General features: G+C 42.5%; 2 protein-coding genes across 3 annotated transcripts in view; one reads left to right on the top strand and one right to left on the bottom strand.

Annotated features, from left to right (window-relative positions):
• Window positions 1-24,119, bottom strand: part of LOC135941562 (angiopoietin-4) — a 36,013-nt gene extending 11,894 nt beyond the window's left edge. Inside the window, exon 1 of the mRNA XM_065487181.1 lies at window positions 23,730-24,119. Within this exon, the coding sequence (XP_065343253.1) occupies window positions 23,730-23,893 (164 nt within the window). The 5' untranslated portion in view covers window positions 23,894-24,119. The remainder of the gene's footprint in view (window positions 1-23,729) is intronic.
• LOC135941557 (centrosome-associated protein 350-like) overlaps window positions 1-26,423 on the top strand; it is a 102,942-nt gene that overhangs the window by 15,296 nt on the left and 61,223 nt on the right. For both annotated transcript variants that reach the window (XR_010574992.1, XM_065487176.1), the window contains exon 4: window positions 452-562. Coding sequence is in view for 1 of the 2 variants with exons in the window: in XM_065487176.1 (XP_065343248.1) it covers window positions 452-562 (111 nt within the window). In the remaining variant the exon portion in view is untranslated. The remainder of the gene's footprint in view (window positions 1-451; window positions 563-26,423) is intronic.

Genomic DNA, 26,423 nt, shown 5'->3' with positions numbered 1-26,423 from the left:
CAAAAGTTTGTCTTTCAGATATAAAATAGTATAAGACATTAATCATGCAGTTTTTAGAGCTCGCTGTCGTCTCATGTCAGAACTAGTCAAAACAGGATTGATGACTTGATCCAAAACGTCAAAATCTTTAAAGGATTATTTTTAGCTAACTCGCATAGAACGTCGTTGTTATGGAGTATGTAAAATTGTTAATAGCTAACTTGCGGATGAACTACTTGAATTAATCTCTTTTACATGTAAAAATTGTGACTTTGATCGATGAGAAAGAAAGCAGTGATTCAGATATCGGCATTAGTTTACATTTTAAATACCGCGTTTCCCAGCTATTTCTAACCCAATTTTTGCATCTATAATGAACGATAGAGTTTCACTCACGCTCGCATGATTTATTCCTGCAAATTTACATTTTGATCGAATGCCGATAAATCATGTGTATATATGTATTCCGCAGAGTCGCCGCCACCGCCGCTGCTGCTAATTGAGGAGGAACGCGCCGCCAGCAATTACCGCTCGCTGGGGTACCAAGCGCCAACTCAGCGCCGCTGTCACATGCCAATACAAGGTAGGACCCGTTTGCGATTTCAAATTATCCACTTTACGTCATATATTTCGACGGTTGCGTGCGCGTGCGTGCGTGTGTGTGTGTGTGTGTGTACCGGTTGCACCGCCGCCGCCGCGTGCGAGGTTCACCTTTCACTGATTGTGGTGGCGATCCATTGATCTTTGCAACAGGTTGATCATCTTTCTCTCTCGCGCGCGCGCTGCCTGGACCCACCGGCACCGGCAGTCAAGGGGAATCGCGGCGGAGTATTCCGTGCAACGTGTCTCAAAAACTCGTTTTAATGCGGAAAACGTTTGCGCGTTGGGCCGGCTAGCTGTGGGCCAGCCTGTGGTTGGTTTGTTTGAAAGCTTTGTGGCGATTGATTGTTTGCGATATTGTCGTGACCCGAATGGTCGGCTATTTCGCCGCGTTGAAACGCAAAAAGTGCGAAATGCCACCTGTTAGATTTCATCTAAGTCGTTAAAAGTTGGTATCGGGAGGAAAAAACGGCAGATATTAAGGTAGTTGCGAAAAGCAGTTTGCATGAGCTAAAATGTCAATTTGAAGTAAGTTGAGTAAATTTTTGGTAGGTGATGCTGCTGATTTTTTTGCCGCTGTCATCAAAACCTTGTTTGTAAATATGCGAAATTAAAAGGGACTATTGCACATGAGACTGCGATTATAGTAAGCAGTGCAGGTCATCCGCCCGAGCTGTTTCGCTTGGACCCAACACGGTCTTGTTTTTTTTTTGTTTCAATCACGCATCTCGTATGATCTGCCTGTAAATTTTCAAAAGTCATTTTAGCATGTTTCAAGGCAGACTCCTCCAGCACTTATTTCATTTTTTTCATTGTAATAATAACATACAAACTCATCAGAGATCAGTTAAACAAATAATTGCTTTCACATTTTATAACACTCATTAGGAAAGCTTGTATTTGCTTTGCTCTGTATTCAGACACAAGCGCTTTATTGAAGGCTTAATAGAGTGCTTTCTTTCATTCCATCAGTAGCGCTTCGTGCTGAGCTTAAATTGGTTAAAATCAGATCATCGCACACAAACGCATTCTTCAAATCGAGAATAAGAGAACGACGCAGATAAACGGGAATAATTGCATTCCCCTTCACAAAAGTAAAGCACCGCCGAGAGCATAAAATATAAGTGGTCATGGTCTGGCTGGTGAGCTTGCCAGAGCCTTTCTCGAATTCATCGCAGTGACTTTGAAAACTTAGGCCGATTGTTTTTTACCGCGCACGAACAGCGGGCAGTCGGTCGGTCAGGTGGAGAGAAAACACCAGCAGAGATGAAGTTCCGTTCAGACTCAGAGCGGTGCGGTTGCCTCACCCACCCGTTGTCGTTTCCCAGCGGCAGCGACACGCTCGCTTTCCGAAATTCGAATTTGGTGGCAGGCACACACGGCTCGCGCGAGCAAGCATAATAAAAATAATTAAGCCGCCATAAATTACTCGTGACTGATCTGCGTGCAAAATTGATGGCAAAATAATAGAGTTCGTGAGACGAATCTAGGGCCGTGAATTTGCATTCTGATTGTCGATTATAACGAACACAACACACTCCGTATTATATGGTGTCATAGCCAGCGGACTCGCGAATAACTCTTCCGCGCGTCAAAGCTTCGGTGGCGGGTGAAATTTACGTCGCAATTAACTTTCTAATAACCGATTTTATTTGACAATATGCATTCATTTGCACACAACATCATAAAAGTTGAGTCAAAACTCTGAAGAAAGAGCGTCGACAAAAATCCTTTAATTGTTTGTTTGCGTAACAATTCATTTAATTTTTTCTTTAATTAGAGAAATGTCACAAGGTTTTTAGTGCTTAGCAAAAATTTTCCGCCAGCCAATTACGGCCTTCGCATAAGTTTCATTGGAATAGCTGTTGAATTATACAAGCAATTAAAGTATAAATGGGCTGTCTTGTTTGGTTTTAACCTATTATAAAATGCAATATATAGTTTATAGCAATATTTTGGAAGCCAAACAAACCATTTTTTGCTGGTTCAAGTATTCTCACGCTTTGTTGGCGTATAGATTTGCCACAATTTTCGACCCCGACTAGTCCACATCTCTCAAACAAGAACATCAATATAGATTTTGAATTGATCAAATATGACGCTTCGTTATTTCTGCTATCTGCGTAATGCAACGTCACTAGATATGTTATCAATCTGTAGGAATATCTGTTGTGATAAGTAAAACAACCGCGTGCTCGCCCTCCAAACTCCGTCGTACATCTCTCCTTATTGTGCACTCCTCTGTGGCTAAACTATTTATTGCATGATGGGAAAACGGCGTTTTCATCTGGCCATCTAATGCGAATCACGCTTTGTTTTCGCAATTTTTTCGCCGCTTTCGGCGGGCGTGCCGAATGATCTGCTACACAGAGCTGCTTGCTTGGTAATAAAGCAAAGGACGGGCGAAAATTGGTGCGGCCGCGTGCAAATTCTTACTTACATTCTCATGCGGTTCATAGGTTAAGTACTGACCTTCGAACAACGCAACGTAATTATATCAAATTCTACTCATTTTATTGCTCTACGGCATCCGTCCTTCTGCGAAAAGTATTTTTGCACTGAGCCTTCGTGGTATACACGCTGCAAATAAAAACAGATTGCCACGCATAAACGAACGAAGCATTTGAAGAAGAATGAGCTTCATCATCACTTCCAAGGTGAGTATTTTTTCTCGGGAGCATTTCGTTCCTGGATCAGAATCATGATTAATGCGGAGCTCTGAATTTGCGCTAATTAGGCACAGGAAATTGAGTTTCAATGCGGTGCTCCAATTAGAGTGTAATTCTCTGCTATTCGAATCGCATTCATCACAACTCAGCAACAGGTGCAGCCGACAACAATTAACTGCTTCGATCATGCAGATTTAACGAGCGGACCCAGCAAGCCTGCCACGATAGCGGTAAGGTGGGGCCCGCATTTGTGGCCTTGGCGAAGGAAGTGTTATTCTAACAGCCGGACGAATTAATAGTTCAACCTGCTGCCTTACAAAGCTTTTTTTAAATCAACCTTACGAAAGAAAGACAGTCCCGGTCTCTGTGTGTATCAAATTGATATAATATATTTTTTGCGGCCGGGTGGATTCCCGCGCCATAATGTTTGCCACAGGCCATTGGAAAGTGCGCTGTTTTTGACCATTTTGGTCCATTCGCTTCAAATGATTTTCCATTTGCAACGATTTGTGTGGAAGAAAAAAACACTTTGCAAAAGTGGGTTAAAATTTCATGGTCGACGTATTTCTGGAAATCGGTAATAGCCCTGGATTCTTGCGTGATCGAGTTTGCTGGTCATAAAATTATGAACGGACTGTGAAAAATTATGCACACGGTCATGAAAGAGAATTTTCTCACCGGAGGCGTGGCGGGGCTAAAGATAATTTTATTTTGTTTACAATAAAAAGCATTTCTCTCTGCCTAGTGCGTTGTCTTAAACAGCATTTGAGTCCAAGGTCTGAAACCGAATTAATCTCATGCGTTTGAATGTTAATTCCACCTCCCCCTGACCTCCCCCAAATGCGATATCAATTTGTACTTGTTACTCGAAAACAATTATTATTCTACTGCATTCAAGGCTGTTGATCAGCAAAAAATGGCAGACATGAATATATATTGTATTTATGTTTTACATGTAACAAAAAGGTGAGTTGTATCGTTCCATCAGTCGCTGTAGGATAAAAACAACCCACGGCGGTGCGCGATAGGAACAGATAATACCTCATGTACTCAGTACAATGGTCTAATTGTTGACCCGCACGTACATAATGGTATTATTGTTAGAGGCCACTTCTGGCTGAGTGTTTTCAATCATTTCACTCTTTCCCTGGGCAGCCAACTCCTCTCAGGTCGAACCACCTTGCTGCACACATAGACTGGATGTCCTTGCACCAGTAACGCGGCGGGTCGCGCGAGAGCAGCCGGCTGCTGCCGCCGCCGTCACATTTACATACAATCACACGCCCCCCTGTATGAATATGTAGCCCGGCACAGTAATTATCAAGTTGGAGAAATAATTTTCACCATAATTTACATTCGCCGCGATCACCTTGTGCCAAAGTTCAAAGACACCCAATTTCTCCGGCGGTACAAAATGATTACGAGCGCGTGGTGCCCACATGTGCGCACGTACACGCTGCTCTCACTTCGTGCATAACAAGACTGTCTGGAGATTTCAACGCGGGACCACTTGATCGGGAGCAAAAAAGCGCTGCATGACTCTTTGCAATTTAACAAAGTATATTTTGTTGGTTGGCCTGTTGCTGTGCACGGAGCAATATTCTAGTAGCTATCGACCAAATTTTGACGGTGGACCAGATTCTTGACCTAGTTTTCAATAAATGCAGATTTTCGCCGGTTACACTAGACATCCGATTTGCCGATTGCCATTTCTGATAATTTGGCGGACGTTAACACAGTCGCTCGTAGGTAAATGGGACATTGGCTGAAAATCTTAAAGACAGGTGTTTAATTGCGGTTCATAGAAAGTCTGCAGCTACACGGAGAGCAGTTGCATTGCTATGAATCATCGCAGATGCAGATCCAGTATCAACTGATTTATCTTCGCCGCTTTTCGCCGACACTCGAGCGCGTCGGCAAGTGCAAAAAGATTGTGAGTCCTGAGCATGTCTATACGCTGAGGTGCTTTCATCTTTCTAATAGACCTTGTCGACCGGCAACACATTTTATTTGGTCGTGCGACACAAAAAATAGCATCAAGTATCTGGAGCGGCTGCGTGTTATGCAATCAAACCGCTCATTCTGCCACTTTTGCATAATTGAACACACACAGCACATAATAATTGGTTGATCAGCCAACGCAAAAAGCGACAAATTCTTCGGCGAGTACTCTGAAAATCTGGATTTACGTGCGTGCGCAGCAATTAATATTAAATTATTTGCTTGCTGCGCAAACGACATTAATTAGCAAATTATTATCCGACTGGAAATGTCATTGAAACGAGTTTCTCGCCAGCCAGCGATTTAATAACTTATTACAAAATAATAATGACTCGCGCTATCCACTTAAAAGTCAAAGGTTCTGTCCGTCAAATCAATTAAGCCACCTCTTGATGCTAATTTCTCAATTATTCGCACACGATGATTATGAGCAATTAAATGCTTTTTAGCTCGGTCCAGCTCCTTTTGCATGCAAAGGTAGCCATTATTCCTGAGCAATTAAATTCACTTATTTGTCAGTTAACACTGTATTTTTCGTCCCAAAATGTGGCGACTGGCATCACATATAAGTGTTGGAACTCTCAGACGAGTGAAAGCTGTTTCGGAATCGTATTAATTAGGGCTCAAGAAGTGAGCAAATTTAGCAGATGTGGTATTTGCCCTGCGTAATGGACGCGCACGACTGTAATGAGCAATGTTTCAATTAACGTTTAATTTGGATATATGCGAACGTAGAGATGCAGTCTTGCCGCAGTCTGCCAAGGATAATTCGTCAGAAATTATTTTAAAGCGGCCTCTCTTTTCTTCTGTCAGGCGAAAAGACAATTTATAGGCAAAGAAACTGAACTACTCACACCGGCCTCGCCCTTAAAATTCAACTTTTCTCAATTGCTCTCGCCTCTGCGCGCGCAAGGTTAGTTTCGCTGGGCCAGTCTAATTAAGTGCTTGTCAAATAGTGTTTGACGACTCAATTTTACGTGCTGTGTACCTAGAACAGGTCTGATGCGATATCAGTTGCTTTCCTTATTGTGTACTTTGCACTTTTCAATGATAATCATGACCTGCACAACACTATGCTTTCAATAATGTAATGCATACAGTAGTACCTGCTTTGCACTCTTTAATGGCTATGCTGTGTTTTTAGATTGATATTTTATATAACATGTCCCTTTGGGAAGTTAAAACTCTATTTCATTTATTCGTGTCTCTGCAATTCTTTTTAAACATCAAACAACCAGTTGGCCTCTGCAAAGAGGAGGCTTGTTGCCAAGTGCAGTGTTTTGCAATCGGATCAGTGCTTTATTTCTATTTTCATTTTCAATCGAAACGAGAGATAAAAATAATTAAACTATCGCGTCCTAAAGAACCTTTCGTTCCCCCAGCATAAGTTTTCACCCGGACACAGCGTGATTTGAACCAAATTCCACAAGATTCCCCAGCAGGGAGAGGGTGTGCTATCAAACATTAATCTGAAGTCTGCGAGCAGATATCCTTGGCGAAATGAAGGGCAAGGTTGCTTAGGCGTTGGCTGTTTGGTTCGCGAGTGCAGCCGCCGCCGGGAGAAGAAATCCTTTGTCTCGCTCCGGGATGCCGAAAAGACAGTGAGGAGCTTTTGCCATTGTCAAAGCGCGCTGATTGACTTTCTTTGAAGCTATTAAAACATCACCGGGGAACACCTGGCAGAAAGGAGGAAGAGAAAATGCAGCGGTTGATCTGGAACAATATCCACGAAGCGCCCTGGCTAGCTATTGTGTGTTGGAATAATAATTACCACGCCGAGTCGTAAATTACAGTGTCGTCTACCATCGGATCATCATCATCTCCTCCATGTTGCTGCGCCAGTGCATAAACACAGACACCGGCGGTGGCCCTGCTAATGGGAGCTGCTTTCACGCCGCGTTAATAATGCAGGCGGAGGAGATGAAATTTCGTTGTTATTATTTATACTGTCTCGTGACGAATTCTGGCAACAAGAAGAGGAGTTGCCGTCGTAAAATACGCTCCGTCGGTCGGTTTCCTTTGGTTTTCCGCGCGGCGTGCGGAATGAAACGGATGGGTGCAATAAATTTTAGAAATTCGCCTGCAAATCGGGCGGCGCGCGCATACTTAGATGCTTTTAATTTTATTGATTTACTTGCCGCCGCGCGCGGGGTTATACCTTTAAGTGAGTGATTAGCCCAAGGAAGGTTGCAAAAGCGGCGTGCGTTTTAATGAACCCGCTCTCCGAACAAAAGTGAATAAGAAAGTGTACGTGGTCACGCGAAATTCAAATTCTAAACTTTTCGCGCATATTCCATGGGAATGAAGATCATGAAGTTGTTGTCTGCGTGGCATTTCGGCGCCTCTTCTGTGTTGAAATCCACCAAAAGTGAGTGTGTTATGCGGCAGCCGTAACCGACAAAATTACCGCAACACACGCTTGACTTTTTTAAATACGCACTGAAAGTATCCAGCCAGACCGGGCGGGCTTATAACGCTGGACAAACGACCACTTATCATCCTGTCCATATTTCATAAGCCTTATAAACGCGCAGCACTTGATTTTTATCTCGCCTGTACTGACTCACAATAATTGCCTGAAAATTCAAATTCGGCATTATTTTCATACATCCCAAAATGCCACCATGCAGCCAGGCTTTCCTTTTGAAAGTATATTATTTATATCATTAGATTTAAAGGAACCCGCATAATCACATTTGATTTTTGGTCCGTGACGATAAAAATGCAAAATGCGCGACTGCAATTTTTCGCATTTATGCTTTGTGAAAATTAAACTGTCACTCAATGTGAAAACTTGGTCAATTTAGCACTCTGTGGTGACACCAGCGGCAGCGGGATCACCTTGCTTCTAAGGACCGCACCCAACTGCACGGCGTAACTCTTTAAATAATGTGATTATGCGATCTTCATTCGCGCAGATATAAATTCAAATTTCAAGGTCCGCGTGAGCAAGCATCGCAGAGGCTAGTTTCACGAGAGGTTAGAAGTCACAACAGGCGTGGCCGCGTCGCCCAAAAGTCACAACACGCGTGGGCGTCAGGAAATAAATATTTTTATAAACGATTCATGCAAATGGAATTATCCACATGAAACACACATCGCTTGCTCTGATTTATCGTTTTATTCTTTTCGCAATCATTGCTGTTTGTTTTTCACCGTGAACTGCCTTTGTGCAAATTGTGATTTATGCGATTTTATTGCGCTGACGCAAGGAAACCATCAATCTCGCGCGCGAACGCATAACTTCTTCACACCTTTTCGCTTTCCGTCGATTGCGATCTGCCCGCGTGGCACTCGCTCGCTTATTATAGCTCACATCCTCCCGGTGAACAATAACACAAAACAATAATGGAGGCATTTAACCTGCAGGTCATCAGCTTGAGCAGCCGCCTCCTTTCCTCGCCGCGCGCACAGCCGATTGTTCGAAAATCAGCACTTCAAATCATCATGCATTTTCTTTCTAAAAACTCGCTCAGTGATTATCATTCTGCTACCGGCTGAAGTTCACTTTCTCATTCCGTGCCGAATAAAAAGTTCCAGCATAACACGGACGGACTGTCAATCAAAATCATGGAGTCACGAGTGCGTTAAGCGATCCCAGGTCGCACAATATGCGCCGCAATCAGATCAAAATAAAGCGCAGTCAGCACACATTCACTTCTTGTTCGTAAAGAACAATCGGTTTGACGCTTGACCGGCCACTTTACCGCAACTGGGATTTGGTGCTTGTGTTTCTGGAAAACCTTTTTTATCAGCCAAGTTTATTCTATCATACCTGGTCGTGCGAAAGAGATTTATTTTTCTTAGTTAGGGTTCTCTGGCACACGGAAAGCCATTGCTACTGTAGAGTCTGGTAATTAATAATGAAACGATTCACACCCGCCGCTAATACTATCAAATTTTCTAAAAGCATTTATACATCATGTAAAGTGCAAATATTCATTAGGCAAAAAGGAAATGTGCTGCTACTTTTAGCCCTTAGTCATTAAGACCCTTTTACTTGTGACGTGAGAACTATTCAAAACTTTAATGTCATGGTATGTCAAAACTTTTCTTGTGCAAAATTACCGCACTTAAAGACAATATGTGGCGGACAGCTTATATCAAAAGAGCCGAAGAGTAGTATGTCCTAAAATTGTCCGAATTTCACAATTTTGCTAATTATCAAATCCAAAGAGAGCTCGTGACGCCTTGCGCATCTTTAAGATTCGTCCACGCATCGTTACTCAGCAACATTCTGCACGCAGCTCATCAAAGAAATTACAGTCAGTTTTGACCGCGTATCGCGGCTGATTTCATATTGTTGCTGGCGCTAGTTTACAAAACGTTTTTGTGCTTCTACGTGTTGCAGAGTCACGGTGCCAGTTTGCGGTTTTGCATAATCTTTTCAACCGACGTTGGCCACCGTGAAAACATTTATGGAGTCAAACCTTGCACATCTCCCTTGTTTTGACTGACAATTTAAGCAAATTGAGGAGTCCAGGTGTGAGCAGAGGCCTTAGACCCCGAGCCGAAAACCTTCGGAGGCTGGAATTTCCATTGTGTCGCTGGCGTGGTGTTTTGTTATGAAAAAGCGATTTAAACCAGCACGCTAAATCAGGCATTTGAAAGTAATGGTGCACTTAATTCTAGCAATAGAGTAATGCACTTAGCGGGAGGGAAGGAGAAACTGGTGCAAAAAAGGCAATATTGGTGATAATAAGGAAACGCGACCTGGCCAAAGCTCCATAATTCTTGTCGTGTGCTCCAACCTGGGGCCGATTGTGTTGGATAACTTTGTTAAAAAGCGCGTTGAACGGCGGCGCCGATCTAATCAGCTGCTCTTTCCCCGCGCTGTGTGTATATGCGCATTGTGTATTCCGCGCACACATGGAAAGTAAAGTTTCAGCACTTTGTTTATATACGACCGATCGACCGGCAAACAAACACTGTTTGCACTTTTCATTTGCCGCTCGCACTACTAACTTCTAGAGAAAGAAAAGGAGAGAACGAGATCCCCAGCAGTGAAACAACAGACTGATAGTGCTTTCTAACGTTCTTTTTTACGTGCAGAGAGAAAGAACAAATAAAACCTTAAGTAGTGAAAAATCGGCATAAAACAATCGAATCTTGATCATGAAAGCCAACCACCATGACTGCAAAACTGATCATATATGAACGAGCAAGATTTTAACTATTGACTGGAGTGTTTTTGCTCTGGGTGAAATCTGCAGTGAAATTGGCGGATTGTCATTATATGCATCCGGCGCACGCTGGACGCCAGACGTGTTGCATAACTGTAATTTAATCGAAGCAGGAGAAAATTGCGATTTTTATTGCATACTTAAGCCGAATTCATTGCCGCAGCACATAAAACACAGAACTTAAAAAATTTCTTCTCGCGTGGCCATTACTCACGAGCCAGTCGGCACAAAGTTAAAGCCAGTTTTTTCTTTCAATTTCGGATCACCGCCCATATTTAGGTAGCAGGAAATATCGAGGTCTTAAGTATAGGCTTACATGAACGAAAAGATCGATAACTTGGCTATAACAGCATTGACCCGGTCACTTGCGAAATCGAAAGTCCGCGTATTTTATAACGTTTGAGTTACGACTTGCGCTTTTTGTTCGACTAGCTGGTTGGATCTGTCAGAAGACGGTTTATTGTTGAATACTAGACTCAAAGTTAAGAAATAGGAAAGGCATTACATTTTTATCAAACAAAATTAGAAATCGAGGAGGATTTGATTTTAGTTAAAAACGAAATGCAGCTATCTCAGTGTTTTCAAGCTGCCCAAGCTGATTATTTTTCATTACTACAAATAATTAAAAGGCCAACAGAAAATATGTTAAAATACACATTAACAAGTTTGTGTTTAAATAAGAGCTAAATTGCATAATTAGTTCCTATTCAAATACACGGCAACACAAACTTAATCAACTCTAAATAAGAGCTAAACTAGTTTAACGTTTGTTTTCGCGCGAGAGCGTGAGAACTGGAGTTGTTGACAATTTAGTTAATAAGTGTGAGACGCTTCTCGCACTCTAGTTGAGTTAAGCGGCGAAATCAAATGCAAACTTCCTTATTTTCTACTAGTGCACACTATGAGAAGTTCGCATGCGAATTTTCTAAGAACATGCTGGGAGTGAGCGAGCGTAGGTGAAAATGAGCGCGTTCTCCACAATGATCGCATGCGGAAAGCATGCAAGCACGAGTGAATCTCAAAAATCTTTCAGCTCGATCACCTCATGAATAAGAAAAGATTTCTATCGCCGACCGGTACGCCGATTTCTCACTGGAGATTGAAAAATAATTGACTTTTGCGTGAGCACTAATGTCCGAATCCAGAGTGAAATGTTATAAAGCACCCGCATGCTCGTGCTTCTTTAATGGCATATCGATGTATAGAATGCAATAATTGGCATATTTTCTGAATAAAATGGCGTATAATTAACCGGACTGGTGTACTTGGGCGCTGTTTTTTCGCTGGTCACGCTACTTAACTCAACTAATGGTCCTAGCTTGCTCAAAATCTCGGCACTTCGGTGCCATGTGATTAAGTAAGGCACTCAGGAAGATTTTTTGCATTATCTGCGCATTAATATAGTAATTATTATGTCATTAAGGAAGCTGTCGTCGTCTTAGCCGCTTTTGAGAAACACACTTTCGTTTGATGATGTTTTATTTTTACGAACTCGCCAATCTAACACGTACAGCTTCCCAACTAGATGAAATCGATATTTTGTGATATACATGATTGAACCTTATATCATTTGAGATGCTGGCTTTGGGCCTTTCATTCATTCTAAAGCCTGAGGCGAAGTGCGGGATCGACAATGATACCGTTCAATCGAATTAACAGGTTGCAAATTGTATCAGTCGTCCGATTTAATTAAAATGTAAAATTGATTAGTTGCCGAAGGCAGATTGATATATTAATGTTGCAGTTGCCACTGAAAATGCATTTTAGAAATAAAGACTCCGTTCCGTTTGCTACTTTCCTCATTTATCTTTGAGAATAATGATGTGTTACAGTTGCAGAGGGGATTAATTATATCCAAAAGTCGAAGTGTGATTACCATCTTTCGCAGCCAATTTCAATGCACTTTATTATGTCAATGCCAAAAACATTTTTCCCCGATAACAATCAGCCGGGCCTCTCAATGGCACTCGTGTCACGAGTCTTTCGAGCGAGGGACACATTATTTTCCACTCCTAAAACAAACTATTTTTCAATTGCGACCGCGTGAGATCAAGAGCCAGATGAATTTAAAAAAATTTCCCCTACTTAGCCGCGTGCAAAAGTGATTTGCTTGTGCTGCGCACCAACCTAGAGCTGCAGGCGATGCTAATATTTCTCTTGAATGCAAACACGAGGGCCAAATTACGATGTCAATTTCAGTCATGCGTGAAAATTCGATCGATTTCGCCTAATTGAAGCGGAAATCGCGGGTCGAAATGATCTCACAGTCAATCGCAACAGTGCACGTTTCGTTATGCAACGCTCACATTGATACGCATAGTAAGAAAATAATGAAGCTTACAGGTGCAAAGCAACAATAACACAGCCTTCATAAAACTGTCCCGAGAGCGCAAAGAAAGAAAGAAAAGAATTAAAAGCGTTCATTTTTCACCAGTCGAGAGAGAGTATCCTTCGTATGCCAATTATTGTTGCGCATACCGCAGGTGCGCGCTGTGTGTGCACTGCACTACATTTATTTATCATACATAATGAAAGAGGCCGGTTGGTCAGATTCGGATTTTATTTCATTGCATCGGCAGCGACCTGATAGGGATCACTGCCTATAAATCTCTGCGCAGGCTTAAGCTGCGCGCTGCCAAGTTAATTAGCGGCGAATGAGTCCTTTTTCCAAATGAAAACATAAATCATGCTTCGCCCTTAATTGAAGCTCGGACCGTTTGTAATTAGATTCGGCGGATAAATTGTGAGGAGATATGTGATAAGATTTTGTTACTGCCTGTGCGAGCGTAAGCCGAGTAATTGAAAACCGACGCGGATGAGTAATGAGGCTAAGAAACAAACAAATAATATTGTTGTGTGGAGTATGCAAGCAAATTGGGCAAATATGATCGTGTGCAGTACTGCAAAAAAGATAATTGAAGCAGAGATAAATCTTACAAAAAAGGATTGTATCATTTAGGTCAAATGAGGGGATCTTCTTACAAAATAGAATAATAAACCTCACTCTCTGTCTGCTTGTTTGCTACAATATTATACTGAGAAACAGTCTACCACGGTGATATGTGATGAGTTAGTTAATATTTCTATTTAAGCCTAAAAATTGTATTGTGTATCGTAAACCATTCCAAAGGTTTACGATAATTTAACTTGTCTTGTTAAAAAAATCTTACTGATTTTAATTTTTACATATTTGAATCTCTTTCTCGTGACGACCATTTTTGACAGTTCGTGGGTTTAGCTTGTCGAAATTGTGAGCAACATCAGATTGCCCTAAATGAATACTCTTGACACCGAATTATATTGTTTGGAGAGGTGAGATTCGTCCTTCGATCGGTTTGTCATAAACAACATCCCACTGGATTTTCGCTCGACAGCTTATTATTGTTAGCGGCTAATCACAACTAATCATCTCTCTGAATTCAAACAGACAATGAGAGAGTCCGTTTGTTTTGCTATTATTATGATTGAAGTAGTATTAAGGCGTTCGTCGCGCGTCAATTACGATCCCGCAACGATCACAATGGTAATTATAAGCGACAACGGCCTAGTAACCTAAACGCAAAAGCGTGCTGAGCAATGTATATCCAGAGTAAGGTCTAGTTGCCCTTGTGAACCGCGAATCAGTTCTTGGCCTCTGGCATAGAAGGATCCCGAATTTTCGGCTAATTATACACCTTTGCACTTCCCGATTCAGTGTGCGTATGCGCTATGCTATCTCGTAATGCATTAATTAAAGGGTCCACCATATATAGACTTTCTTATTTTTAGAAAAAGCCTTTGTTTACGCAAGCTGGGAAAAGCAGAGTCCGTCGTTTTGTGGTTTTCATAACACTTAACTCTTTTGCATGCAATTAAAATGTGTTTTCACCATCTCTTCGTTACAGTTTAATATTTGACACTTTTCGCACGCACATTTAAGCATCTCAAAGATGTTATTTAATCCCACAAATTACCCTTGCGGTGCGTGCAGTGTGCACGTATTACAACTGTCGTTTTTACGACAGTGTTCATTCAAAGTTGGTCCTCGGAAAGTAAAACCGGCGGTTTGCGTAACTTTATATTAGTAACAAGGCACTCACTTACGTTCTGCAATATGAACTACTTCACGGGCCAATTGAAACGAGCGGTCCAATTGGGCGTTTGCATGCGAGACCTGTAGCAAAATGTCTTAAATATTGGCTCACTGCGCTCAATGCAAGGGACTATTTAGAGGAATTCCTCGAAGGATAAATGCTTGTCTCCCAAAGGCGGACAGCAAAGAGCGGTAATGAGTGTGTTTTAGCTTTAATTACGCGTAATTGCGGTAGTTAGCGTTATGCATCGATTTTAAAACACCAAAATAAGTAAAGATCAGCTTTCCTTGTTCTGAGTTTTAATCGTTATAGCTTCGCTCCTCATGCCAAATAGTTTCTTTTAATTTCTGCTCCCAAAGGCAAATTAATAAACGCAGACTGTTCCTGTTTCTTTTCTGCTTTCTTTTGCCGCTCACCAGAGGTCATTAGTAAATATAGCTCCTTTAGTGGTGCGTGTAATTATTTGGGCACCGTTTGTTTTGTATCTAGCGTTTAGCTACGAAATGCAAACAACGCACGCTCTTTCATTTGAAGCTGCCAAATCACCAGTGCACGATCTACGCTCCGCATTTGAATAATTACCCGCCATCGACACAATTAACATCCATCACAATGCAGTTTTCAATTGTAGGCACGACTGCGTGCTAATTACTGACGTAATTTTATTTTGCAACTGTGACCCGATGGACCGGCCAAAAAAATTGGGTCAGCGATGGCCCATATCAGAATTACGGACTCGAGTTTATGAATATTATTTTGCAGGAAAAGAACTGGACGCGTCACATGCCGCTCTTCGCGCGAGCGCTATAATTAAAGCGATTCTCACCTCGACAAAAAAAGTCTGAAAACCACTTTTCATCTTGCTCACCTGCATTTTAAAATCAGTTTCAGACGCAGCTCGTGCGCCTGAAATGAGAGAAGCGCGGATTTCGCCATTCGATTTGCGTTTACCTGCATTCCACAATCCAATAGTCGATGCACTTTTTTTCCACTTTCTGACAGTGAGCAAACTAAATTAGCAGCGCGCGCGGCACTGCTCTCTCAACTTTTCCCGCAAAAATATTATTCACAATTAGCCTTTTTTGGCAGTAAGTATGCACAAGGAAGCAATTTGCTTTCGCGTTTTGTGAAATATCTCTTGTTCCTCCGCGGCGATTTTAACGATGGAGTTGAAAAGTATTTTAATCTCGCCGACTGTGAGTCGGTTGTAAAACTTCAATTGAATTTGCCCGCTGTCAGAGCCCGCTGTGATCCATTTTCATTACGCTGCCCGAACAGGTATGCGTATATATGAATACACATTTTGACTGTGTAAAAGTGGATTCGGTCGGCGTGTCTGCTCCTAATTTCACATTTGAATATACCCATTGTAGTGGCATGCCCGCCGCATTACACAACAGCTAACTGGCTTGGGAAAATGTTTGGGTCTGCGTATAATAATTGGATCGAGACGGCCAAGATATTTGCATCGCTCAGAGGGAGGCGTGGCGCGCCGACTTTATTCAGACTCATACGACCGTGTGAGAAAAGCAACGCGGCGCGGCTCAGTTTATCAGCTCGCGGTCGGGGCTATTCACGGCTGGTCGTGTGGGTGTGATTATGGACCTATATGTGTCATAAATCTTATTTTCCAAACGACCGGCCAGCTCCTTTGTTGCAAATGAGTTATGCTTGCCTCTTACATCACGTGAACGAGATAGAGTTTGTAATGATCGTAATGATATGCGCATGAAGGTGCATGTGTTTAGCCAGTTGCGTATGCGTATAGAGAAAGAAGGAAAGTCGGGCGGATAGAGCAGACCGAAATTGGCTAGACGGCTCTCGTGTGTGTACTTCTGGCCCCCGTGCTTTGATATATAATTGTGCTCCGACCCGTGCCGTTGCTAAATTTAATTGCCACCGGCGCAATTAGATAAGGCACAGGTCGCAAAAAGGCGGGCACGAATCAAGAAATTGTCCCATTTGAGGTTAAGAAATTGCAAGTAATACTTTACCAAGGCAGAGGTTTCTAATAGAAAACTCTCGTTTGCAGACCTTGGCCAAAATTGTAAAACAAACTATTTTGCAGCTTTAATGGCATGTCTGCAAGGAATGATTTATTTCACATAATATCTTATTGTTGAGGCAACTGCACTCGATCAAAGACAGTAATAAATTCTTTAAATTGGCGACTCTATAAATTATCGAATTAAAAAAAATATCAAAGATCTTGTGCCTTTCCAATCAAGTTAGGAATCAATGGTGCTACAAAATCACAGGGGCCTAGTAAATCCGCGGTTTCATTGATTTCATATGCCAGCACGTCAGCTGTCATTTCTCCTTGATTACGTACGCAAAGAGCGCGGTGTATTAAAACTGACGCTGCGCACATTTACCTCCGATTTTTTGCTTCCCCGGAGAGTGAAATCAGCTCGCAAGCTGACTTAAAGAAATTCACCTGCGTGATAACAATTAACGCTCATGCACAGTACGTCCACTTCCACTTTCCATCCAAGGTTGCCGACCGAAGAGACTCGCACCTCCTCTCACAGTCATCTGAGGCATTATTTACCTAATCAGGGTCTGTGAAATCCACCCTGCCATGCGTGGTCTGATCGCGGGCAATTTTATCCGCGATTTGCGGCCGCGGATCGACCTCGTTAACGGTGACAATAAATGAATGTGCGTGCATTTGAAATCAGCCCCGTCAACTGCTGGCAGCGTTTTTTTTTCGCAAAAAGGAGCTGTAGCCCGCTTTTGCAGAATCGAGACCGAGAGTGTTGTCAGCAGTTAAATTCGGCCGCATTTCCGGCCGGCCATCAAAGGCGCCAATAAAACAAGACTCGGTCAGAGTAATGAGAGACACTCTCGGCCGACTGGCTTTTATCTTTTTCACGCGTTGGACCACCCATCGCGATCGATTAGACGGCCAGACGTCGGTGTGGTGGTCGCCCACCTTTCCCGACAGCTCTGACTGCGAAATCGGAGCAAATGACGTTATTTTTATTGGTGCAATGATCTGCACATTCGTTGCACCTCGCTTGTGTATGCCACTCAATTGAATGAGTCGTTGTTCGCCTAATTATGACCGGCAGCAAATATATATATTCGGTCATGCTATAATTTGACACAAATATAATTTAATGACTCAAGCGGAGCCTGCGGGCGGCGAAACACGCTCATTTCGATCACGCCTGCTCGATTTTCGAGAAATTTTATTGTTTCCGCACACTCGTTGCGCAATTAATTGTACTCAAGGTGAACGAACTGCACTATATGCTGCCCATTAGAAGGCGAGCTTGCCAGATCCATTTGCTATAAATTAATAAATTGAATCTACCGCGGTGAGTTCAGGCGTTATGGTTCAGCTTGTGCAAGCTGCTTCCTTTCATTCTTGTTTTTTGCTGATAAGCGTACAGTAATTATTTGCGCTACTCAAAAAGAGATTAACCAACAGAATGAAAATTAAGTGTGTTCATCCAACAGCGGCAGATTCGCGAGCGAGATTTTGCGCTGGATTACTTGAGTCACGTGATCAAGGCGTTTGCACTCGCTTTTTGCCTAAACGAAGGACTTTTAACTTTGATAAGAGCGAAAAAATAGACTCCCATTCTCCAACAATGGAAAAATGTAATTATATTTTTAAATTTGAAGATGGAGCAATTCATTAAAATTTTCTTTCGCCATAAAGTTTCATTTTAGCACAAATCAACTGTTACAGCCCTATCATGTACCTTAATTTTTATAATGCTTGCAGTTTTTAACCAAAGATGGTAAAATATGAAAAGTATCAAATTTCAGCCATTAAAGTCGCCTGGTATGTGCATTGTGCGCTCGCTCACCATTAGAGAGATGTTATCAGCTGCCTTCCAAAAGCGTAATTGATTAGCTAGCCGAGCCATCAAAGCGCAAAGGTTGCGCAACTAATGAGTCTGCATACTAGATCACCATAGAAATGATAATAAATCTTGAGTATGTACACGCACCAGGAGTGAAGCAACCGAGCGAGCGGTAATAATATCCCACGTCAATATACACGTATTATTATTATATGACGGGCTGCGTTTCCGTGAGAGAGCCGAAATCTTGTTGGTTCGAACCGAACGGACCGACTGCTTTTGAATTTCATTTGCGAGGAGCTAACTAATCGGCCAGCCGCCTTTTAATATACGATTTCGCAGCCATAAATCGAATAATAAATTAATGCGCCTGCCTGCCCCACTTGAGAGGCTTGCGTGAAGAGAAAAGTGTGTGTGCTGTGAAAAGAAATAAATATAGGCGTATAAGAAAGACCGCTGACCTATCGAGAGAAGAAGTAAGTGTCAATATTGTGTCGCGGCGCGTGTGATTTCATTCATTGCACTGCTCTCAGTCAGCTCAAGTGTGATTGCACTTTGCTCGCTCAAATAACAAGCCTTCACTTTTCTTTATTCTACTCCTGTGGTCACTCACTCGCTCACACTTGATTGCCTACGATCAGATGCGACTGATTTATCACAGCTGTCCCGGCGGTTGACATTCATTAACGCTTTTGCGTATTTTTAATAATTAATTCGAAAAGAAAAACGTTCTTTCTTTTTGTCTCTTACATATAGTTGTGAATGTTTTTGTGCGTTGCAGGACTTTTGGGAAAAGTCAACAGACGTGAATAATTGATACTGTACTTACCGAATGTACCGACTAAATTTATGGCGTGTTAACCGGTTTTAAAGCCAGAATAGTGTTCTTTTGAAATTTAAGATCTCGTGTAGGAATAAATTTCAAGTGCGTTTCAAGTAATTCCTTTGTTATATCACTTCCACAATAAAGTACTGCAGCACAGTAGTGGCGTTAAACAAACACAAGCTCCCGTTCAGTGGTCATGCTACTAAAAAAGGACACACCACTTGAAGATTGAAAGAGCAGACCGGCGAGGATGACACCGCAAAATCGCGACGATTTTAGTGTCAGACGCGTATATATGTATGTTGCGTTGCTTTCATGTGCACCGAGCGAACTTTCTATACCGAGAGCAGGCCTGCAGCCACTCCGTTTTTTATTCCTTCATTCCGCGTCCATCGCTCAGATCATTAGTTAATATCTTGATCAAGTAAGAAAGAAACGGCAGCTGTTAAACAGCGGTGATAAGGCGGCTAATAATCGCCGCGGCCCAGCTCTGAATCTTCTACATAGAAAGTGGCAAATGAAAACGGAGCCAGTTCCAGCCCGCTTTTGTGAAACGATATCTCCGCGCAGACATATACCCACATGCGATAATCTCGCGTCGGCCGAAATCTAGATTTGGTCTGTGTGTATATGTTTGTGGTTATGTCAGTTGCACGCGAACGCTGCTTCACAAGGATGTGAGGCAACCAGACCATTAATTAATTAATTAATTAACTTACCTCTCGTGGCTTTGGTTTTGTGCGGGAAATTTTGTTCAAGCAAAAACCTGCATGCGGTGGACAGCAAAATTCAATAAACTCAATCCAATTACTTGGTTGATATCATTGATTGGTGCGCCAGATTTTTTATGTTGTTTTCATTCTTAGTAAAATAACACTATGGCACAAGAAAGACCTTGGCTGATTCACCTAATTCTGCCCGCGACATTAAATCTTTATCTCTGTTTTATATTTGAAACATTCAGGTTTCTAACCTCTACCAGGAAAAGGAGAGTGTTCTAGAATGTCCTTTCTGTAGGAAACTTATCCAGAATTTCAAGTGAATGATCTGTAAGAATCTACAGCAATTAAAAAATTATTTTGGAGATACGACACAATGGTTATTGTGGTCGTAAAATATTTTATAATAGAATGATTTTTTTCTCTTTTCAGCGACGCTGAGTAAGCATAAAAATGTGCAGAGTTACCTTTTTTCCAAAATATTTAACATTTAGAAATAGGCCATTAACATTTAGAGTCAATGTAGTAGCTGGAAACAATAAGCTAACAATGGACAATAACTAAATTTCATGAAACAGCTCATGTTGCCGTCATAAAAATTTATCAGTGAGCCTATATTTCGGCAGTCTCTCAATCGCATTCCGATGAGTTCAGTTTTCGCGAGTGCAGGTGCCGAATTAAAAATAGCACAATAAGGAGCCGCCGATCGTGAACTCGACGGCGTGACCGAGTGACGAGTGAACTCGGCCCCGTGCCAATAAACACACGAATTGTCCTTCGCCGTGCAGGCACGTGGACGGAAGTTTCCGTGCCAAAAGTAGCCCAATCAATTTCACAAGCAATTATCACCGACAAGCTGGGCGCAAAGTAAATTTTCTTATCAAGCATCACGAGCGGCGGCAACAGCTATTTTTTGCGGGCGACCTTGACACCGCGGTCCCTGAATGGCCGAGTGAATGTGCAGAAAAAGTGCATTGGCTAGGATGTGCTGAAAATATGCGGATGAAGAGCGCTCGCTCGCCACGGTCTAATTCACACAGCGTATGCGCGCCTGCAAGTGAATGAAAATAAATCTAGTTAAGTGAGTAGAGTACACGCGAACATTCAAGTCGCTCGCTGGCTTTCTCGCAGGGTGGCCTACACGTGAATGGAGTGTGAAGAAGGACCCCTTTGACGAGAGCCGCGGAAGAAACTGCGAACTGCCTTCGATCGAGTGGGCGATTAGAAATGGCCCTATTAGAGCTTTGAATATCCCAGCTGTTTTTGACCACCGATTCGGGATTTCTCGGTGCGAGCAAATTTTTGATGCGACTGCAGGAATCAGGAGGAAATGAAAGTTGAAAGAGCCTGCTTTTGGATAGGATGATGGTGTTTTACAGGAAAACGCTGCTTTTAATTTTGCCCAAATTGGTCATCCACCTTTCTAAACGGACTGAGCTGGCATTAAAAGCTTTCAGAAGAAAATGGGAAACGTTACACGCATCGCCATCAATACAATTATTGAAAATTATTTTCCAAAACAAATATTTTTAAACTTCACTTCTACACTCGCTTTAGTAGCTCCTTCTAAAGCCATCTCTATTGCTAAAAAGTTACGCTCATTTGCCAACCTGGTGAATCTTGTATGATGCAAATATGGAAACAACCATGGAGTGCAGGAGGTGTTTTCACGAAAATCACTGTGAAAAACATCGGTCGTCAACCCGCACGTCCATTAGCTATTTTAACATCAATAGACAGCTACTTTCTGTGTATCTTTTTATTTATTCCTCATCCGGAATCAAAGCATATAATTATCACAGCATTTAAAAGAATTTCTGTGCGCAGACTCGCAGAGGTAGGTTCTGCAAAGCTACACCTGCTCATTAATAATAAAAAACCTTGCCGGGACTTTCTTCCTTTCTCACACTGTTTTGATGCGTGCGGCTCGCAAATCGAGACAAATTGCGTTAAATTGACCCACTTCTCGTCGCGTCTGCCGTGCGTCTTTTCGTTTTCAGCCAGCAGACTTATCGGCGTCTTGGGATCGCCGTGGCATGCACGTGCCAAAAATTAAGTGCGTTGGCCGCGCCGCGCGGACCGACCCGCGCTCGTTAATATCAGCCGCTAATAATGTGTACTAAAAGCAGTGATTTTATTATGCATGCACGATTTCTTTTTTCGTCCGGCGCAGTGGGCAAAATCAAAACGTCGGCGCAGGCCTAGCGCTCTTAATCGGATTTGGAAGCAACTCCCTGTTAATCTCTCTTGTTCTACTACGATATGAAGCATCTTGTTTGTTGTTTTTCCTCCTCGTGGCGGTTGTCTCGAGTTTTCATTCTCTTCTTTTTTATTGTAATGCCGTGCATGTGCTTGTTACGCACGTTTGAGTTTATTTATTCACTTTCTATAAGATGTGACGGAATTTTCGCCCGGGCTACGTGATCCGAATACTGCTGTATGCCATCCATTATATACCTGCTCGTGAAGGCATATATATGCGATTGTAAAAGATGCTAATGTTGGTTAAATAAAAATTGCATCCAATTACTCGGCGGCGCGAATTTCGTTTCTGCCACGGGGCCGGTCGCGAATCACTCTCTTCCGTGTTCAGATTAGCTTAACTACTTCATTCTCTCACTATTTTGCTTGATTTACAAGCTTGCACCATAGATTAAGGTGCGAGTACGGTGCGCGTTCAAATTGAAATTAGAGCGATCTGAATCGGAAGGAAAAAGTGAATGGACCTCGAAATGTATAAGCGATTTTGGTCTAACTTTGATTCAAAATCTGCTATTGTTTCTAACCGATCCTCTTGAGAGAATTTTAAATCCGATTTTTAAAATCAGGGTAATGAAAAAATGTGGGAGTTGTGCTTTCCAAAAATTCGAATTAAAGCCTAACAAAGCGTAAATCAGCGCTCTGACCCTCAAGACGAAATAATCGGCTTTTGCGCGCGTTCAGGTCTCCCTGAAGATTTACTCGCACGTAAAGTCTCATTGTCAGAAGCAGAAGCAAAACCACTGCGAGGCATGATCCGCGCCGAGAGTAAAAAATCGAAACTTGCTGCGAGCTTGAACAGCGCGATTTAAACCTTTTCCTAAATATCTCGTAAATTTACGCATGCGTGCTCAAATGTTTTCAGTCTCCAATATCGCTGGCGGAAAGAATAGCAGGCGCGCGTGTTCGATTTTTATTGTTTTGACCGTGGACTCGGCCCTGGTGTCGCGCTGAGCCTTACTTCTATAAGCGCACCGCTAGTGCAGGTAAACAAACACGCAAAAATAACAAGCAGCGATCGGAGTCGGTTATCCGCTTGTAGGAGTGGAATTGGGAGTTTGAATGGTTGCACGTGTAATTTGAAGCATTGAATCAAATTAATCGTATTTCACGATTTTTTTTATCTCTGACAACTTGATGCATTAAAATTTTGAATTGCAAATTTGACGTCTAAGCAGCCTAATTTTTTATTCATTGGTTTATTATTCTGGTTTTGCTTATGATTCTGAGACTTACGTACGATAAATTCTTCAAAGAGACCTGAACGCGCGCAAAAGCCGATTATTTCGTCTTATTCAACAACCACATTTGACGTTTGCTTATGCTGCTGACGCTGACATTGAAATAGACCTATAATTTTGCTTCTATTAAAACCCCCAACGATTTAATAAAAAAATCTGTTAATTAACAAATATGAAAATAGCTCTGGTTAAGACCACTAATTATGTTTTAATTGTGTTTTACCGATATCAAAATAAAAGTATTTAATGGAGCAAATTTTCAGTTAAGGGCAGTTTTAAATTTGCACAAAATAAATTTTTTTTACCATTCAAACTTCCGTCCACTTAATTAAAAAATGTAATTAGATCAAATCGAACATACCTATTTCTGCTGCCAGGTCTCGGTTTGTCAGTCGTGTTATTATTTGACGGGGCGATCCACGTCGAATTGATCTTCGTCGGGTAAACGACATTGGGGGACCTCTCGCCAGCAGCAAGGGCGGCAGTGACAAACAGGGCAAGACAAAGTACAGTTTTCGGCACCATCGCGGCGACACAGCGCCCTACGGTCCCTTGGGAAAAGTCTGTAAAATCAGCACGGTGGCACAGCGCGAACACTGATCAATGAGTCCTGCCGGTGCAGAACAAAGGCGTCAGAGCGGCAGTACTATCCTTCGGCGCGAACGGTCTGCACTGGTGTCTGCAGCATTCGCAGGCGGGCGGCAGCTAAGGGAACTTTCACTCCACTACAGTCACTCGCTCGCAGCCAGACCTGGCTGGCCGGCCCTTCAACAACACGAGGTAGCTGCTGCAGGTAGAGGGGTCTTATCAGTGCGGCGGTGGGGGTGGCGGGACTTTTTTTGCTGATTGTTCACCTTCGCAGCCTGCCTCGGCCGACGCGTACGCCGGCAGAATGAAAATCAGTCTGCAAATTTGAGTTTCGTTTCGGACGCACTGTCTTTAGAACTTTTGGTAGCGAAATTAGTAGGTCAGTCTGTTCGAGAACTTTGATTGCCCCACCCTGCCAATGTGTACACATACACACACACAGAGCCGTAACCGAGTTTTCTTTCTTTTTTCTCTCTCGATCGCTCTTGTTGCCTGGCTGCTTGACTGGTTGATCTGCACTCGTCGCTGGGTTTATTCGCGCCACCATTCATGCCTGTGCGTGTTCACCTGTAGGCCAAGATTGTGTCACCAAAGTGAGGTGAACGGCCAAAACGGAGTGATCTGCTTCTCTCGCGGCTGCGGTCGCGCGCAGATCTAGTGTGTCTGCTGCCTTGCGTTTTTTCTCGTGTCTGAGGTAATGGCTCGATGCCTCGGCCAGCTTTTTTCGCCCTGATTTAGGCCAAGTGTTGATGACCAGCACCGACGACATGTCCTTTTTGGTGCGTTCGCTCACTCAGTCAGCGCCGCTTTGTCTTTAATTATGATATGCTGGACTCACTTTCGCAATGCGTCGCGCGTTTTTTCTTAATTTGGGAACGCATGCGCACTTTCGTTTTTACGATTGGGATCGAGGTGTCTCGGCCTGCCGGGATTATTGTCTAGATTTGGACACTCGCTGCGAGCAATTATGTCATTTTTAGCTGGACCACCGCCTAATTCAAATCAGGAAGGTAATTAGTCGGTCTGCTTGAATACTGGAGGCTCTCTTTGCGGAAGATCTTCTGGACACACGTAATATATAATTGCGATAAAGCTCAAGCAGAGTAATTATTGAATGCCCTGCAGAAAATATTTCTTTTCGCGTCAAGAACACCGATACACTTTATTTTTACAATTATAGTTTTGGATTGTATCCCTCGCTATATCGAGATTTTTTAATTTCAGCCAGCTCTGCAGATGGTTTTTACAGAATTATATTCACGTCTGCCATAAGTAGCATCCACGCAATATGATTATTTAATTTTTAAACATGCAATGCCAACCAAACTGTTGAAAATGGCAAAGAACTTAGATCAATATTCCAACTCCGGCAGGTTGTTCAATATCAAATATGCTCCTTCTTTATTGAATCTTGTAACGCTTTTTAATTCATCCCATTTTTGATAAGTTTGACGGGAAAATCATGCAGGATTTGTAGTTTTTACATTTTCGGTTTAATGAAATTGACTTCAAAAGCTTGTAGCTTGTTTTAATTTTTCTCATTTTTTTGGACATCATCCAAACCCCATTATTTTGATGGAAAACCTCGTGTTTTGCTTCGTCATTATTACCGAAACGAAAGGCCGTTTCTTAACCCATCGAATTTCTATCGTTTGGGCCCGCGAGGTGAAGTGGCAAGTGAGGATGACGCACGCGGCTACTCTGGAAAATGAAAGCTCTCGGGCTACTTTTCACATGTAAAATAGAACATAGTCTATTTTGCAGAGCAGGGTAATTAACACCCAGCAAATTAACGATTGAGCCATTGCTGGAATTGATGCAATTTCCAAATAGAAATCGAAGCCAGGCCGGAAAGGCTCAATTCACGCCTCTCGAAAACGAAAACATGGAAGAAGCCGCTTGTAGAAGAAGCGTTTTATTTTGTTGTCGAGGGAGTGCCAAGCAGCGATAAGTGAAACTGTGTCCGTTTGTTTTATTGCTCGCTGGCGATTCTTCATACACTCGCAAACACTCTAGCTGTGAGAGTACGAACAGTTCATAAAAAGCGTAAAATAATTCGGCGAGAAAACTCGTAAATTAACGGCAACTCGCTGAAATTTCTTCTGGCGAGTCAGGTGACCTTTCGCCACAAATAAATGTTTATTTTATCATTAACCCAGAGAGACAGAGAAGCTCGCGCGAGGATCAACCCGGCTGGCGGGTGATTTATCGAATCTGATTCTCTGTGGCGTTTTGCACTCGAGCACATGCACGCGCGTGCGATATCCGATATTCCTGCATCTCTCTCGCGCCGAGTGCTAATGAACCGACCAGTAATTAAGAGATAGCGTACGCGTTGGTGTAAACGATGATCCAATTTCGCCCACTCCACTTTAAGATTATTGCCCATCGACGATCGGATTACTTTGGCAGCGCAATACTCACGCCTTTGCGAATCAGTCGCGTGGTGTGGTGCACTCTAGTGGTT

Source organism: Cloeon dipterum, chromosome 3 (assembly GCF_949628265.1).
Source record: "Cloeon dipterum chromosome 3, ieCloDipt1.1, whole genome shotgun sequence".
Lineage (NCBI taxonomy): Eukaryota > Metazoa > Arthropoda > Insecta > Ephemeroptera > Baetidae > Cloeon > Cloeon dipterum.
Note: the sequence above shows the minus strand (reverse complement) of the source record. Positions and strands in the feature narration are given on the sequence as shown.